Below are 18,114 nucleotides of genomic sequence, written 5' to 3' on the forward strand. Positions count from 1 at the left end.
GAAATACTAAATTTGAAAGACAGAATATAGTGGTAAAAGAGAAAACAAGTATTATAAGAAATAACAGAATGTAAGGATGTGAATTTCTGAAGAAAATGGTTCTCTCTCAAACAGAGGTAATACACCCAGTCATGAGGGCTCTAGGGAAACAAGTATAATTCCAAGAAAGAATGCTGGGACTGGACTCAAGTGTTTTAATCTACCATCTGAGTCATAGCTAAAACAATTCTATGGCAACAGAAGAGCTCACACTCAGACAAGCCAGCAGCCTGCCCGCAGGTCTGGCCCTCCTTGCTAGATGATAAAATCACTGCTCTGGTGAGGCTGAAAGGATCAACACGATTACTAATAGAAATGATAAAGTATGGCTGCCACATCACCTCATTTCCTTTGGTAAAAGACCAAAAGTATGCTTTTATAGCCCAAAGAGGTCTGCACTCTTCAGGTGCAGGAATATTTCCATTTAGAAGAAAAGTTCTTAATAGGATGAACCTGTTACTAAATCAGTTTATGTTACTGAAGATAAGCGTTTCTTCCATAAGGAAACTGATACTAGAGCTTGGAATCAGGGAGGGGAAATCCTACTCCTTCCCTTTGTTAAGTGTGTTCCAATAAACACGCTGCAAACTCCAGGGCACATTATAATCATCCAGAATGCTGATAAAATGCAGGTTCCTAAGCCCTGCGCCCTGTGACTGTGATTCTATTGCCAGAGGTGAGTGGGGGTGGGGAGAGAATGTGTACTTGTTCAAGGACCCCTGCGGGATTCTGAGGCAGGTACTCTGAAGTTCACTTATAGGTCTGGGCTGCAACACGTAGCCAAGTTTGGGATTAGATATGATGATACAGTGAGGAGTTACTAGACTAGGAATCAAAAAGTCTGGGACACAGCCTTGTCACTAACTTATTCCACTTTGGGCAAGTTCTTGTCTTTGTGCCTCAGCTTTCTCATGTGTTTAATGAGGATAATACTGCTGCCCCCAATTACTGTATCTTGCATACATGCTAATGTATACAAGAGTGATTTAGAGTAGGAAGAGCGTAACAAATAAGCATTAGATCTTTGAGAAGGGAGCCTTTAATCTAATTCAGTGAACTCAGTATTACACATTATATTCCTGACGAGAGCCAATTACTGATTGCTCTCTTTGCTTTCCTTTGAGGCTTACTCTAATGCAAGTAGTGCCAGAGTAAAGTGCTCTTATTTATCACCTGACAATTTCCCCAACCCCGACCAAAGAGAAAGCACAGAGACAATGAGGATATCCTTTAAGTATTATGAAAATTACATCTAGAGGAGGTTCCACGCTCTTAGAATGTTTCTTACCAAGTCTATGAGTTTGGTGACAGGAACTTCTCGGATTGGTCTTTTCATTCGGCACAAAGCCTCTAAGGATGTACCAAAACAACTTGGGAGGTAATTTCCACTAATGGTCAAGAAGTAATCTTTGCCTCGATCCAGGTGCAGGACTAGAATATCTTCAATCTTATCTTCCCCTGAATTCAGGATGGTCACAGAGTCTTTGCTGACATACACATCAAGGGAAATGTCCACTGTCTCATCTGAAATTAAAGAAATAACACATGGTAACAGAAACTTCTGATGGAAGAGCAAAAGGGAGATGAGAACCAATAGAAGTAGTGTCCTCTAAAAAATCACCAAGTGATGGAGGAGACACTGGACACACAAAAGAGGTCTCCCCAGTATAATGACAGTGAAGGTAAGAGACATGTGGTTAGAAAACAAGAAGTTAAACAAAGGGAGGCATGGGAGTCATGGGGAGATGGTACATTGCAAGCAGAGACAATGGGAAAGGGACAACTCACTTGGCTCCAAGTAGCCCTCAAAAGGTTCAGCCCGAAGCCATGGCTTGCAGTACTGGCTGTCATTAAGTTTAGGGATGAAAGAAAAATGGCAGGGAACCTGTCCATTGTTGCTGATCTGGAACTTCTCCTTTTGTAGTTGCCGAAACTTCACATTCTCAAACACAAACTGGGGAATAACAGACAGACACAAACATGCATCACTAGTAGGGGGAGTATGTCAGTTGGATTATTCCATAGAGAATATGAATAAAGAATAAAGTAATTATTAACCAGGTGTGCAACTGCTGTATGCATTCACCAGCTGAGCCAGCTGGACATGATGCCCTCTCATTTCCTGTAGTATTCACACCAGCAGAGGAGGAATGACACAGCTCTTGCTCCTTCTCTAGGCTACTCTAATGGTTCCTGAGAACCTAAGAGGGTAACCCAACCTGGGGTCAGGACATCCATCCCATGACAAAGTAAGCCCTGGTTCCTGACATAAGAATTTGCCAGCAACTCTGAAATATTAAATAAGAGCAGCTAACATCTGAGGGCGTACTTCATGCCAGGAGCCGTTTTAAGAGCTTCACACACATTAACTCGTGTAATCCTCACAACCACCCCTTCAACCAGAAAAGAAAACTGTGGCTCTCAGAGAGTTACACAAGTGCCTCTAAATGATAGTGCTTGAATCACTGGAGGCAGTTTGACTCTAACACACACGGTTTTCACCACTTTGCTGTGTTGCCTCCTCTACCAAACATGGCTTCCCCCAGACTAACCACAATGGGCAGTAGATAGGGAAGCCATGTATTTTTGCTCACCTCCCTCCTGCTGAGTTCTAAGGAAGGAAGGAAGTCATTTTCCATCCTGTCCATAATCCGTACAATATCTTCAAACACTTTCCGATACCTCCGTTCATCCACAACCTTCACCTGAAAGAAAACAAACCCTCTTTTCAGTCTTACATGCTCCTAGCTCATCTTCCCTTGAGATTACCTAATAATTTAAAATGGGTTGTTACAGCAATCATTTAAAATAAACTGTGGTGCAAACAACATCCTCAAACACTTTCTGAAATATCGCTCCATCCACAACTTTTACCTCAAAGAAAACAGATCTTATTTTAGTCTTGTGTGCTCTCAGCTTGAATCTCTATGAGTCTTTTTTTTAAATGTCACTAAAACAAATATAAATTAAAGTAAGCATTATAGCATATCCACTTTACGGTAAAGGTATGGTTAATTGGTTAACTTCCTGGGAAAGTCAAACCTCTGTACTAAAAAGCTTGGCAGTAATGTTTGGGAAGAACATTTTCTTGCTCCACTGTTACTTGGTGGTGGGGGAAATGTGACAATTGTGGTAGAAATTATTTCTTGCATTGCACAAAATAAGTGTCAAAACATACCTAAGTACTGTTTCTAATAATGATCACAAAGCATTAAAACATCAGAAAAAATGATTAAACCATTTAATTATATTAGCTGCTATGCACAATGCCAAGAATCATAACGTCAACACACAGATTATATAATGACAAAGGCATGTTAGTAAATAGATCCTGTGGCCATTTTAGAAAATAGCCAATACAAAATGCCCTAGATTAGAGTAAAAGCATGACAATGGACAAACAAATCATTTCAACTAATAGATCAAAAAACATCACCCACAGCACATTCAGGCTTCCTGATATAGTTGTGTTTTTTTCCACTATTAAAACTTCATACAAATCAATGCCAAAAATGAACATAATTAACATAGCATTTTAACTTATTGAAGTCCAGTTTCTTTTTAGAATAGGAAACTTCACAAATTCAACATCAAAAAGAAGAAAGGACTGATGCATGTAGAAGAAGTTATAAATCAAATGTGGAAAATAAGAGCATCAAAGCTGAGCCAAATATCTCAAAGACTGGGAAGGTTTTATGTATCTAAACCATAATACTTAGAAAACTGAGGAGCAGGCAATCACTACTGTCACCAGAGTCCACACTACAGTGTTAGGTTAGGAGAAATTTTTTACTTTTAAAATATTTTTATAAAATTTTGCAGCTTGTTTTTTATGAGGTATTTTACATGTCTCATCTTTTCACAATAATCTGCAAAGCTACCCAAGCAAGTATTATTCTTCTGATCTCAGTTGAATAGATAGAGATACAAAAAGATCAACTAAGTTGCTTCCTGCCCCAGTTAATACCAGAAGTTGTATAGGGACCTCTACTGCCAAGACCCTTTCCAAAATACCAGCTACGCAACAGGATTAATTCAGGTAGGTCTTAAAAATACAGATGCCTTGGCCTACTTCAGTTTTTAAAAGCTCTCTATGCAATTTCTATGTCCACCAAAGTCAGAACTAACGCAACAGATCCCATTACCAAGTACCAGGGTGAAAACCCAATCTCAGCCTAATCTCAGCCAGCCCACAGCAAGTCTTCTAAAGTTAACTGGCCATTGAGCACTTTGTTCCTTTGTTAACAGTCACTGATGACAGTGGTGGTAAAAATATAATGTGTTTTGGGGCGCCTGGGTGGCTCAGTGGGTTAAAGCTTCTGCCTTCAGCTTGGGTCATGATCCCAGGGTCCTGGGATCGAGCTCCGCATCGGCTTCTCTGCTCAGTGGGGAGCCTGCTTCCTCCTCTCTCTCTCTCCCTGCCTCTCTGCCTACTTTAGATCTCTGTCTGTCAAATAAATAAATAAATAAATATATATATAATGTGTTTTTTAAAGCCTCTAATCATAGCATCCCCAAGAAACCAAAATATGGGGTGGTTACTAAATAAAATTTAAAATCTTTCCTCAGTGGGTTATCATGATCATAACCCTTAATGGCACATCAAGGATAATGAAGGGGAAGAAAACATAGAATGTAATCACCACCTGATACACCCACTTTAGAAAAGGAAATTACCAACAAAATTAGGAATTAAGAATGAGCGAGATGATCAATGAGCGAGATCTTTCTGTAGTGACATGGGTAGCTCTCCAAGACATACTACTGAATTTTTTTTAAAAAGCAAGTTGCAGACTAACACATACAGTATGAGACCATCTATAATATTTGCACCAACACATAGAAAAATACTCTATTGTGTATGGGTCAACAGAAAAACATATGCAAAAGTCTAGAACTATGCTGTTCAAGATAATAGCCAAAAGCCACATTCAGACATTTAAATATACATTACTTCAAATTAAATAAAACAGAAAATTCAGCTCTCTCAATCATACTAGCCATGCTTCAAGTGATCCAGAGCCACCTAAAGTTAACAGTACTGAACTGGACAGTATAGATCTATAACATTTCCATCATCACAGAAACACCTACAGTACTGTGGTCTATAAAGATATAAATTCATAATGGCAGTTGGCCTGGCGGGGAAGTGGGGCTTTTGGGCAAAGGTGGGAGTGCAGGATAGAACAGGGGCTGAAGAACTCCAGACTTATCTGTAAATTTTGCTTATATATTTTTTTATTTTAAAGAAAAAGCACCTTTGAATTCCTGTGCAATTTAAGTAGTATTAAAAACTAGAAAGGTAGACCTTTATTAAAGATACACAAAAATACGCAAGAAGCATGGAAAATTTTTAAATATCCTGCTGGGAGCTCTGGATTAATATGTGTAGACTATTACAAATATTCCAAAGTTCTTAAAAGAAATACAAACAAAAAAGCCAAGCATAGCTGATTAAACCAAAAAGGTTAGTGTCTGGGGAAAGACATCCTTTTAAAAATGGATCAAGAGAGGGAGGGCAACTGGGTGCCTCAGTAGTTAAGCGTCTGCCTTCTTGGCTCAGGTCATGATCCCAGGGTCCTGGGATCAAGGCTCACATAGGGCTCCCTGCTCACAGGGAGCCTGCTTTTTTCTCTCTCTCCCTCTCCTATTCCCTCTCTTGTTGTCTCTCTGTGTCAAATAAATAAATAAATAATATCTTTAAAAATGGTTTAAGAGAATTAAAATGAAGAAAACAGGGCAGACCACAAGTACAAACAAGAAATTAGGTGGGGTAAAAGTAGTTATCTAAAGGTTTATCTAGTTAATAAGTTCTTTGAACTATAGAGGCATTATGGAGTTAGTGGAAAGAACACCTATAGGCTTGGGAGTTAAACAGACAAGATTTGAATCTTAGCTCTCCTTCTAGTTGAATGCATGTAAAGAAGTTATTTAATCTCATCAGTTCTCCATTTGCTCATCTGTTAAATGAGAAATATTTAACTCAAAGTACTGTTGTGAGGAGTAAATGAGATGTGTATAAAATTTTCATTATAGTCCCTGGCACATACTAGCTACTATTTGAGAAATATTATTATTTTAAAATTTCAAAATGGACAAAACTCAAGTCACAACTGCCTCGATAAAATTTAGATTCTTTTCTGAGACTAAGAACTAATTCTATAAATAAAGGAAATACCCCAAAGTCATTACCCTTTAAGACAGGAGTAGGACAAGACATGTTGGTGATAATCTGAAAAGCCAAAAGAATCAAATATACATCTATTATGTTCTTCACATGTCTTTACCTCATCAATCCTCATAAGTAAGTACCATTGTTATCTCCATTTTATAGAGGAGGAAACTGAGGCACAGGGCTGTTACATATGTTTTCCAGGGTTACAGAGTTAGGAAGTCGTTGAACTGGGATGCAAATCTAAGCAGTCCATCTCTAAAGTCCACCCTATCAAGCACTGCACTTTATAGATTCTGACAGATTACAGGACTGGAGGTCTGGAAAATCTACAAGAAATAATCTAAATGTACTAGCTGTAATAAATCAGTAAGATCCCAAGACATAACCTACATACCATTAACATGCAGCTAAAATATACAAGTGAAGACAAAAACTACTCACATCAGAGACAAAAAAATTAAATGACTGGCCATCAAGCCAGCCCAGGATGCAACAGTTAAAGAAAAATTTTAAAACTTGTGCTCCTGGGGGCGCCTGGGTGGTACAGTTGGTTAAGTGTCTGACTCTTGGTTCCTGCTCAGGTCATGATCTTGGGATCCTGGGATAGAGCCCCATACCGGACTCCACGCACTTGGCATGGGATCTGCTTGGGATTCTCTCTCTCTCTCTCTCTCTGCCCCTCCTGCTCAGGCTCTCTTTTTCTCTAAGATAAATAAATAACTCTTTTAAAAAATTTAAAACTTGTGCTCCTGGACAGCAAATTTCACTAATAGTATGGCTGGCAACATGCCTTTTAAGGTAAGATACAGAAGTGTTTGTATGCCACCCAGTCAAACGCCTTTGCTCTTGCTGTCCCCACCCCTTCACCTGGAACCTCTCTCCCAGGGCTTCCCTTCTTATTTATCTGATGAGAGGCTACTCATCCTTTAAAACGTAGCTTCCAGTTCTTCCTTATGTATAACAACTTTAGTAGGAGTCTAAGGTTACCACCCAGCCATTATGCAGCATAAGAAACATCTGTGTCACTAAATGGCCTAGCACATTAAGAAGCATATGGACAGCATTTAGGAGGATTGAGGGCACTAATTTCTCAATGTTGCAAACGATTATCTGGTTATGGTAACATTTAGGGCTCACTGAACTACTGAACTCTTTTGAGTCTAAACGATGTTTTAAGAATACCTAACACACACACACACACACACACACACAAATAAACGAAGAAACAAGTTTTTACCCCAATATGGAAGAGGGCGCTAACAGGCTTGTGGTCACTGGTTTTTAGTTCCATATGACTCCGGTAATGAAGCTGATTAACATTTGTTCCTCTCCAAAGAATCCGGTCACACCAGGCTGGAACCCGACATTTCCCACTGCAAATAAAGAAAGACATTTAAAGGGATCATACCACACTGGTTCAGACCTGGGTTAGGTCCTTTTTTATATGCTTCTCTTTCTTAATGATCCCAACTATAATATTCCCTATATAATATTCCCTATATTCAAGCTCTATAAAGGGTCTGTGTCTGCTTGTTTGCCACTGAATTCCCAACCTCTAGCACATTATCTTGTGCAAAGTAGGTGTTCAATGAATAGTTGTTTAATGAATGAATAAACAGTGCTCCCAAAATTCACATTACAACTTCAACAACACTGTCCCAGGGGAAAATATAATAGCCTCTTCTTAAAATATCCTCAGAAGGTCAGGACTATATTCAGCACTTTGCTCGATGAACTGCAATGACATTTCATAGAGACAGACAACTAATAAAAATCTAAAAATCCAATCCTATATTCCAAGACTGGGCTTAATTTCTGGAGATAAATAATAGTAGAGATTTCTCCTTTAAACCTAGACTTTCATGAAAGTCTAGCTTCTTCAGATAGAGATGAACTAACCAAGCATGCAAGTCTGAACATATAACAGCCCATAGATTACTAAGGTTAGCGACAAAACCTATTCATCATTATATTAAAATAAGCAACACCTTGTACACCTGATCCAGAAGTGACACAAATAAGTTCTTATCAGTAGCTCTTCAACTGACTCTCAAATCAGGTGAGTGGGAGAAACAAGGTAAAGTGCATAAGCTCTGCCAGTGTCACTTTTCACTTGCTGACCAGCTCCCTCAGGGCACAAGGATACAGACTCCTCTCCACCATACCCTACTGCTCTGAGTCTACAGAAGCTGAATATGCCCAGGGATTTTCTCTTTCAAGCTTCTGGGCTCAGCCAGATAGGAAATGAAGAGATAGCAGGTAGAAGACAGTTACCAGGAACATACTGACAGGGGCGCTTTACTGGGGGGAATTAGGAAATCAAAGCTCCCTTCTCCCACCAGACAGTGGTTCTTAGCTTTCTCTGGCAGTTGCAGAGGTTGGGCCCAGGCATCAGTATTTTTAAAAGTCCCCCCGAGAGATTCTGATGGATAGTCAGGGCTGAGAACCACTGTGCTGGAAGAACCTATCATGGTTCACTTTCTGGTGTTCTGAGCTGAGGAGCTGAGAAACAATTTGGAAAAAAAAAAACATTCAGAACAGGATAATCTGTAAGGAAATAAGGGTGAAATCAGGAAGGTAAAAATCTAAGTCTGTTTAGATGACAGAAATAAGGCACTGCAAGCAGCCCATAAAACTTGAACAGCTCTGACACAGAAGAAGTAATACTTTCTTCAGATAAGCTCACCTTTAAGTTCACATGAATTAAAAACTCTTCTGTAATAGCACTGAGCCATTAAGTTTTTATATCTGCTTCTGGCATAACAGAAAAAATTCCTAGCCCTTCACCAATGTAGTCAGACAGAAATAAAAGCAAGCCTGAAGCCACTCTGGGAGGAGGGTCTTGTTACTTTACCTGGAATCCCAACGGTCTGTTTTAGAGTCATACTTATAAGTGGGAATAAACTTGATTTCACCTTCGGTGAAGTCAGCAAAAGCTTTTTTCTGTGTGCGCTGAATATTTAGCTAGAGATGGAAAGAAGCATCACATAAGCAGGGTAACACCATCTTAATAAAAGTGATAATCAGGTTGATCATCCATTTCCGACTAGTTCCATAGCCTTTCCAACTATCAGATATATAAATGAAATTTCTGTACCTTGTGAATTAAAATCTTGCCATTCCCATAGCATCTAAACTCACCCACAGATAGGATGCTCATTATGAACACATCGCTAATTTTTTATTGCTAACAGTCATCAGGTAGAATGGAAAAATGAAATATGAATAATCTAAAGTTCTCCCAAATGGGACAGGAACCATCTAGCAAAATTTTAACTTAAAAACACACATCCACACAAATGTGTGGATAACTCCAAAAGCCAAATTCAGTGAATTTGGACACATACACACAAACGAATGGATAACTCCAAAAGCCAAAATTCAGTGAATCGTTATGGATCATTCTGAAAGTTATCCTCACTCAAATACTTTTCCAGAATTACATAAGATTCAGAATTTATTCCAACTGTACCCCCTTTGGAAGCATGACAGAGGAAGAAATGCAAAAAAATCCACCAGCCAACCTCAATATGAAGAAAGAAACAGCCAAAAAAGGCTCACTATAAAAAAACCATTCAACTACAGAACTCCTAAATTTTTACTATGTCTGAAGGTCAAAAAGGCTTACATAAGGATTTAAAGACATTAAAATCAAATCGAAACATTCTCTTCCTCCATGAGAAGCATTCACTTTTAGCAACCAGTATCCAGAAGCTGAAGTAAAAATTCAAGTCATGTGCCAGGTTCCAGGCAAATTTACAGAAAACTTGAATAAATGTTACTGAATCAATGCTTTTCCTACAGGTTTTAACACTGATAAGCCAGATAGCCCCAACTTCTCAATCAGTTCCTATTAGACCACGGTCTGTGTTATTTATCCCAAACTTCTCTTCCGTTCTTCCCAATCTCCTCACAGGGCCTCCCTCTTTTACCTCCACACTGCTGCTAAGCCTGCCAAGAAATCACACAGCAACTCTCCCTGTTCCATCTGCCAAACCACATCAGCATAGCTGAAGGCCCACTTCCTCCAGGAAGTACTCTCCAATTAACCCCACCCATTCTCCAACTTATTTATATAAATCTCTGAAATCTCTTCTTGATAAAGACAATGAACAAATGTTGTATTTACTTTTTATCTCTCCTGTTCCTATCCAAGCACTTCATAAAAGCACTACAAACCTTGTGTGTATTACTAGTCATATGTTTTCTCAGGACAATGAGACCTTTCCATCTATTCCTAGAGTAAGACACACCTGCTACCCACATATCTCATAAACCTAACAATACTGTCTGCCATTTAGGAAAGTGCCTATAACATGAAAATTTACTTACCTGGTCAAATTTCAAGAGTCTCTGAAGGTCATTCTTGTTAATAAGACTCTTCACTTCATTGGCATCAGGCATACAAAGTCTATAGTTCAAATCTCCCAACCAGATGACAACACTGAAGATCAAGAAATACATAAATAGGAGTAGCAATAATTAGCATAAAAAGAGAAAATGGAGAGGAAAAAAAACTAGATAGATTATTGATAAGGATTCACTTATCACTACCTGAGACAAAGGGTTTAAGCTACAACTTATCCTTCAAAGGGAAGTACTACCAACACCTGAGAAGGCCCAGGGATTACCAAATAGGTGGGAAGATAGGTATTCCATACATGAAGAACAAAGATAGGGAAATACAGTATCATGTGTGGGATTCAGAAGCCAAGGAGTTAACTGCCTAAAAGAAGCATGTAGTTTATTTGCTGGACTAGTGCCAAAATTTTGTCTGGCTGCCTGCCAGGTCTCCAGGGGAAAAGAATCTGAACATTTTCTGCCTCTCTGAGCCCTGACATTCTGCAGGCTCTCCACTAAGGTATGCATGGTCTGAATGACAGCTCTCCCAGTCAGGACCCTAGCAAAAGTAGGTCCACAGCTCCCCACTATAGCCAACCTTCCTATCCCTGTCCCAGATCCACAGTCCAAGTCGCAGACAGGAGGAAGACTGGCTTGCCACAGGATTCTTAATCTCCCAATCACAGCAACAGGCCCTTACATGTGCTGAGAGCCCCCATGGGGAGACCCTGAAATTACTACACTAAAAGGGGTTCTCCTTGTGAGCTATCCCAAGTCCTGAATCGGGTCTCTTTGGCAATCTTAAATGCAACATGAAATTTCTGGAATTCTGAGGAAACAAATTTAAGGAATTTCAGGGCAACTGTTTATTAATGTCAAGGCCTTGACTTTTTACTGCCATGATACAGAATTGTATATGATCCTAATTGTTAAGATAATACAGAAACAGGCTAAGATCACTACCCTTCCCTATTCTTTCCTCAATTACCCCACTCTGTTGATGCTAATATCCTAAATTATCTTTTGTTTTCCTACTAATTCCCATCTCAAACCACTCTCAGAATTTCAATTACCATTGTTAATTTCTTGACAATTATTCATTTCCTACCACCCAATCCATCCCTCAACTGATTTCTGCTTCTATCCTTGTCCTATTCTCCATGAACCTTTCTCCCATATTATCATACTGATCCACTGTTGTCTAAATCTCCATTGCCCCTATTCTTGATGATTCACAGCCACTAATAAGAATATACATATACATATACATAGTATATACAAAATATATACATTAATATGGGTAATGTAATACACAGACACACACACACATACACACTGACTTGGAAAGAGAGCCACAATAATAGGATGATATAGTCCTACATAATAAGTGTGCATGTGTTTGTATGCATATAGAGAAAGCTCTAGAATAGCACTATTCACAGGAAATAAAATGCATGTCACAGAAGTAATTTTAAATTTTTAAGGAGCTGCATTTAAAAAGTAAAAGAAACAAGTAAAAATAACTTTAACAATAAATTTACTTTAAGTCAATATATCCAGATTATCATTTCAACATGTAAGCAATATTGAAAAACTGAGGTATTTTACATTTTTCCCACTAAGTCTCTGAAATCCATGTACAGTATACAGTTTATGTTTACAGCACATCTCAATTTGATCTAACTACTTTCAATTGTCCAATAGCCACTTATGGCTGGCTGTCACAATGGACAGCATAGTTCCAGGATACGCAGCGTAATGTTAATATAAGTTTCCTCTGAGAGACTGGCTGGGAGAGCAGAGTGATTTCTACTTTTAATTTTCTTTTATTATATTTACAATGGACATTTCTATTTTATAATAAAAAAACAATAAAAACTGACTCCAGCTGACAGACACCTCCAGCATTACTCTTATATGGCCACTAATAGAACCAATCTTACCTCTGATAGTAAATCCGATTTCTCTGCCTCAATGAATCTGCTATTCCTCAAAAACCCTATCTTCTTTGTGACCCCAATCCCTAAATGGTAATCCTTCACTCTTCACAGTTTCCTATCCATTTATTAAATTCTCTTCTCAGCCCCACTATTCAAAGGCAAAGGAGACTGAACCACTCACTCATGTTTCATGATGTTCAGCTGTGGAAGGGTCTGATTTGGGACCACAAAACTCATACGTGCACAGATGTCCTTATAATCTTGATTCCTTCTCTCAAAGTCCTCCACGTGGGCAGCCAGGTGGGAGTTGACAATGCAAAAGGTAGTGTTGTGAAATACAAATCTCACAGCTACCCCACCTTTGTTTCCCTGTTAGCAAGAGTAATTATTCAGTTAGTACAAAGACACAACTAGCAGTTAAACATTAAATGGACATTAATAATAATCAAGCTCATTTCCAAAGTAACTTGCCATTTTCCCCATGATTCCAGTTCCAACTGTTTCTGTAGCAACATCACGGATATATCGCCACTGGTCCTTTCTGGCAAATATGAGGAGCATCATCCCAACAAGGCGGACTAGTTGAACCTATGAGTTCCACGGAGTTAGAAAAGGTTCATGTTAATACCACTCTGCCACACAACTTGCCCAACAACTGATTTTCCACCAGGAAGATATTAATGATGCTCAAATATGAATCCAAATCCTCTAATTTCCCAGTGAACCCCATAAAAAGGAAACAAAATTTCTCTGGGCAAGCTCTTATCTGACTTTGACCAGCAGGAGTTAAAAGTCTTTGGGGACATCAAGTACACTCAGCTCTAGGATTCATTATTTTAAACACTTATAAATCTACCAGGAGTTGATAGCATTAAAAAAAATCAAATAAAAAACCCCATCCCAGCTTGTTCCTTTTGCTTCTCCTTCTTAGTTTCTCATTTCCAATTTCTTAAAATATTAAAATTTATAAAAGAGCAATCTTTTTTTAATTTTTTTTATTTTTTAAAGATTTTATTTATTTATTTGACAGAGATCACAAGCAGGCAGAGAGGCAGGCAGAGAGAGAGGAGGAAGCAGGCTCCCCGCTGAGCAGAGAGCCCGATGTGGGGCTCCATCCCAGGACCCTGGGATCATGACCTGAGAAGAAGGCAGAGGCTTTAACCCACTGAGCCACCCAGGTGCCCAAGAGCAATCTTTTTTATTCTGATTATTTTTAGTCTGAGAACTAGAGCTAGAAATATGTCTGAAATATGTGTTAAATCAGTGACCTATATGAGAGGAGTTAACACCTTCAGCATTTTTACTACCTATATCAACTGTCAGAAGAAGTAAATAAAAAATATTCAAATGACTGCTTTTAAAGGGTTTGTATGGTAGCCATATAATTAAAATAACTCTTCTGGTAGCCTCTACCACTTGCTTTCTAAAGACCAACAAATTGGCCCACCTTGCTAAAGTCAACTCTACTTTTGATTTATAACAAATTTTAGAACTCATTTAAATTCTACAACACTTCTTGCTGATTCCACAGCATACCCTATGCACCCACATGCTTCAAACTACTTCTCTATAGAGCATCCAGTTCTGACCATGTCAGCGAACAATTCTGATCCTAAACTCTTACTGTTACCTTACAAGTAATTATTTTAAGCTAATTATCATTCTGAGAATAAAATTCTTCTTTTCTCTTAAAACTCCCTAAACAATGAAAATATAGCATCAGAAAGCTCAGGAAAATTATTTTCTAGAAAAATAGGTATAAAGAATTAGTCTACCCCATTGCAGTATTACACTCAGGGAAAAAGTCAATTAAACCATTCTTTTGGAACAAATTATAGATAACAGAATAAGTTATAGGGAGTTCTATTCAGTTGTATATTAAAAAAGAAAATGAAATGCAGCTTACTTTTTTATACTTGGCTTTGGAATGCAAACCTCTCTCCACAGCCATGGACCACTCTTGTTCTTTCACAGATTCAAAGTAGAAAAAGGCTTCTGTGCTCAAGTCCAGCTCTTGGAATCTGAAAAAAACAAAAAGACATGAGATCTATACATCTCCCATAATTCTCTCTGTCTTCCTCCTTTCCCATTTTCTGAGATATTAGGTGAAAAGGGAATGGGGAAAGAGACAAATTTTTATAGAACTGCTCTATTGACCCAGGTGATCAGTAAGGACAAGCAGCTTTCTTTTTCAAAAGATCCTCTATAAGTATATGCACTGGCTATGCAAAATAAATCTTAAAAAGGGGGCGGGGGCACCTAGGTGGTTCAATTGGTTGAGCAGCTGACTTTTGATTTCAGCTCAGTTCATGATCTCAGGGTCCTGGGACCCCTGCTCAGTGGCTATGCTGCTCAAAGATGCTCCCTCTCCCTGCCCCTCCCCAGTTTTTATGCACTCTCTCTCCCATAATAAATTTTTTTTTAAAAAGTATATGCGGGGAGGTCGTGGGGTGAAGGGAGGAAAAAATGAAACAAGAGGGGACCGGGGAGAGAGACAAACCATAAGAGACTCTTAATCTCAGGAAACAAACTGAGAGTGGTGCCTGGGTGGCTCAGTGGGTTAAGCCTCTGCCTTCAGCTCAGGTCATGATCTCAGGGTCCTGGAACTGAGCCTCACATTGGCAGCCTGCTCTCTCCTAGGCAGGGAGCCTGCCTAACCCCCAGCCTTCTCTGGCGGCCTCTGCCTACTTGTCATCTCTGCCTGTCAAATAAATAAATAAAATCTTTTTTAAAAAAAGGAAACAAACTGAGGGTTGCTGGTAGGGGGTGGGAGGAATAGGGTGGCTGGGTTATGGACATCGGGGAGGGCATGTGCTATGGTGAATGCTGTGAATTGTGTAAGACTGATGATTCACAGACCTGTACTCCTGAAACAAATAATATATATGTTAATAAAAACTTAAAAAATAAATTTAAAAAATATGCATAAGAATCTTGCCAAAGATCAATGTCAAAAAAACTAATCTTTACTTTTATAAATCTGACATTGTCTTCCATAGAAAAATTAAAATAGTATTGTCTCCAAAAAATATACGCAAAGACTATGTAAAACATAAACAAAAAACAAAAAACCTCCACAAGGGACAACAATGGAGCTTTGTTTATATATTCTAGGAATAATCACTGTTAGACTTGACCTCAAGTCTGTTTCTATTAAGAAAGCAGTTTTCTTTGCATTTTGAGAGGACTAGATGTTTCCCTTCACCATTTCAGGTATCATTCCTTTCTTATCTCATAAATTTGACCCACAAGTTAATTCTCACATATAGTCTAAGGTGAGTTTTTACCAAACAGTTAAAAAAGCAAAAGGAGGACAAAATGTCACGGAAACTAATATCAAAGATATAGCCAAAATGAAATTCCAGATGTGTTCTTTACCCAATACAGTAGATATCAGGAGGATTTGAATCACAGTTCAGCCAAGGTTCCAACTCACTATCTGGAGACTGGCCATTCACGTTCCACGTTCCAACAAAAAATCTAATACACAACACCAAAAAATTATTTGAAAATGAGGGTTAAGTATGAACCATTGAAGTTCTCTCATCATTTTCATACAAGGGTATGTTCACAATAAACCAACATAATTTCTCAAAATGTTCTGCTATACATATAAGAAATGCTCTCACATGTAGAACACAAAGGCAGTGGGCTCAATTCTCTGAAGTTTACATTAGGTAGGTGAACCCACAGAAAGGAACCAGGTCTCTATTTTAAAAATGCAAAGTTAATTGCTCTACCACATTTCCTGTCAATTAAACTCCACCCAAACTTATACTTGGAGAGCTTGTGGATGGGAAAAAGGTATCTTCAGGCTGTAAATACATCTAATGTGGATAACTGTTCCATAAGGAGCTGTAACTGAATCCAAAAACTCACTTCCCGAAGGATTACAAGGACATCTGTGTAGGAAATTCTGTTGAGGCAGATACAGTATTAAGGGGGATAGCAGAATATAATTGTCTTAACTGTTTACACACAAAAATAAGCATCATGGGGAATATGAGGAACTACAGGTTTTAGCATAGGGGATACAGTTATAATTGAATTAGGACAAATGAGGCATACTGGGATAGCAGATGGGACCAGAATCTTGGACTATTAAGGGTACGTGTTGTTCACAAACAACAAAGAGAGGTGCTGCTACTTTGCACACCAGAATAATAAAATTTATTAAATTAAAAATAGTAATTATTAATTAAAATAATACCTTAAAAAACATATAGCCATTTGTATGCCATACCTCAGTAAGTAGAAGAGAGACTAACCTGAAATTCTGAATGTTGACATATTCTTTCTCTCGCTTTGCCAGGATATGTTTGATGAGGCCCTCCCGCTGCCCAGCCTGGGTATTTGGTACAAAGAGCTTCCGCATAGTGTTGGTCACTTTGGGCTGTTCCTTGTTAGAAGCTTCTTTGTCACGTGGAAGCCTAGCAAATAACAAGAATTTCAAAAGTGAAACTGCCTATAATAAAAAAAAAGTCTCCTAAATGGGAAACATGTTTTGACACAGGACTTACATTCTATTCACTGAAGGGGGTGGTGGAGGGGGTTCCCGATGAATCCCTGTAGGATGATTTTGTGAATTAATTTTCTTGTCCAAATTCATAGATGAAAAATTATCCTCAAATCCAAGAAGCCCTAGTACACAGAACCCAGAGTCAAAGGGGGAAAAAATAAAGATAACATCCAGTTTATCCAGGATAGACAGAGCTTTTCTTTGATCAGTGGTATTAATTTGATCACTATTTGCTCAATGTCATTACCAAATAGAGAGGTACCATAGGGATACCCTGAAAGACTTGACATACTAACTAGAACAATAACAAGTTACATTAATTTGGAATCTGAATATTAATAGCTAACATTTACTAAAGACTTAGCATAATGCCTCTTTGATATAAAGGATTATATCATTATCTCCTTTAATTATCATAAAGACCCATGAAGCCAGTACTATTAAAAATCTTCCCATGTTACAGAAAAAGAAATGGAAGCTCAGCATTGTTGAGTAAGTTGACCAAGGTTATACATAACTAGCAAGTCACAAAATTGGGGTTTAAACCCAAGCAGTTTGGCCCTGGAGCCTGCAATTTTTACCACACTGCTAAGCAGGCTCCGGAGGAGATAACATGCCGCAGAAAGGATCAAGAATGAACATCAGTCAATGGGCCTGGACTCAGTAAAACCACTTCATAGCAGAAAGTGTCTGGGATTGACATTGTCTTATCTGTCCAGATGAAACCTATTTACTCTGCAATGATCATAGCAACCAGGCAAAAGAGAATCTTTTCAGTACCTGAAAAAACAGAAGGTTTGTCCTTAGTGTCTAACTTCTGGTACCAGCTAGATGAGTCCTTTTGCTCTGGAACAAGAAGTTGTGACTGAGCTAGAGAGATAAAAGTCATGGTCAGAAACGGGAGCCCTTCACTGAGTGGAATTTATCATAATCAAAAGCCATTTACTCAGCAGTCCTCAAATGCAGGACCCAGCAGCTCTCTTAAACGTAAAGGAAGAGACAAAGAGAGGGAGGGCAGCTCTGGGGTCATCCGGGAGCAGAAGGAGGATGCTAGTCTTCAGTAAGCTGTCCATGCTGTGACACTGAAGACTCTGGAAAAG

General features: G+C 38.7%; 1 protein-coding gene across 5 annotated transcripts in view; it reads right to left on the reverse strand.

The window, feature by feature from the left end:
* OCRL (OCRL inositol polyphosphate-5-phosphatase) overlaps nt 1-18,114 on the reverse strand; it is a 62,680-nt gene that overhangs the window by 16,285 nt on the left and 28,281 nt on the right. For 4 of the 5 annotated variants that reach the window (XM_013050019.2, XM_045068051.1, XM_045068052.1 and 1 more), the window contains 13 exons: nt 17,795-17,884; nt 17,016-17,136; nt 16,764-16,925; nt 15,874-15,975; nt 14,402-14,516; nt 12,967-13,083; nt 12,677-12,864; nt 10,547-10,658; nt 9,069-9,178; nt 7,452-7,587; nt 2,634-2,744; nt 1,828-1,993; nt 1,328-1,563 (listed from right to left, as the gene is read on the reverse strand). In XM_013050019.2, the coding sequence (XP_012905473.1) occupies nt 1,328-1,563; nt 1,828-1,993; nt 2,634-2,744; nt 7,452-7,587; nt 9,069-9,178; nt 10,547-10,658; nt 12,677-12,864; nt 12,967-13,083; nt 14,402-14,516; nt 15,874-15,975; nt 16,764-16,925; nt 17,016-17,104 (1,644 nt within the window). In that variant the 5' untranslated portion in view covers nt 17,105-17,136; nt 17,795-17,884. The remainder of the gene's footprint in view (nt 1-1,327; nt 1,564-1,827; nt 1,994-2,633; nt 2,745-7,451; nt 7,588-9,068; nt 9,179-10,546; nt 10,659-12,676; nt 12,865-12,966; nt 13,084-14,401; nt 14,517-15,873; nt 15,976-16,763; nt 16,926-17,015; nt 17,137-17,794; nt 17,885-18,114) is intronic. The other variant, XM_045068053.1, reaches the window with a different exon arrangement.

This window comes from Mustela putorius, unplaced genomic scaffold, assembly GCF_011764305.1.
Source record: "Mustela putorius furo isolate JIRA1106 unplaced genomic scaffold, ASM1176430v1.1 tig00003899_pilon_pilon_pilon, whole genome shotgun sequence".
Taxonomy (NCBI): Eukaryota; Metazoa; Chordata; class Mammalia; order Carnivora; family Mustelidae; genus Mustela; species Mustela putorius.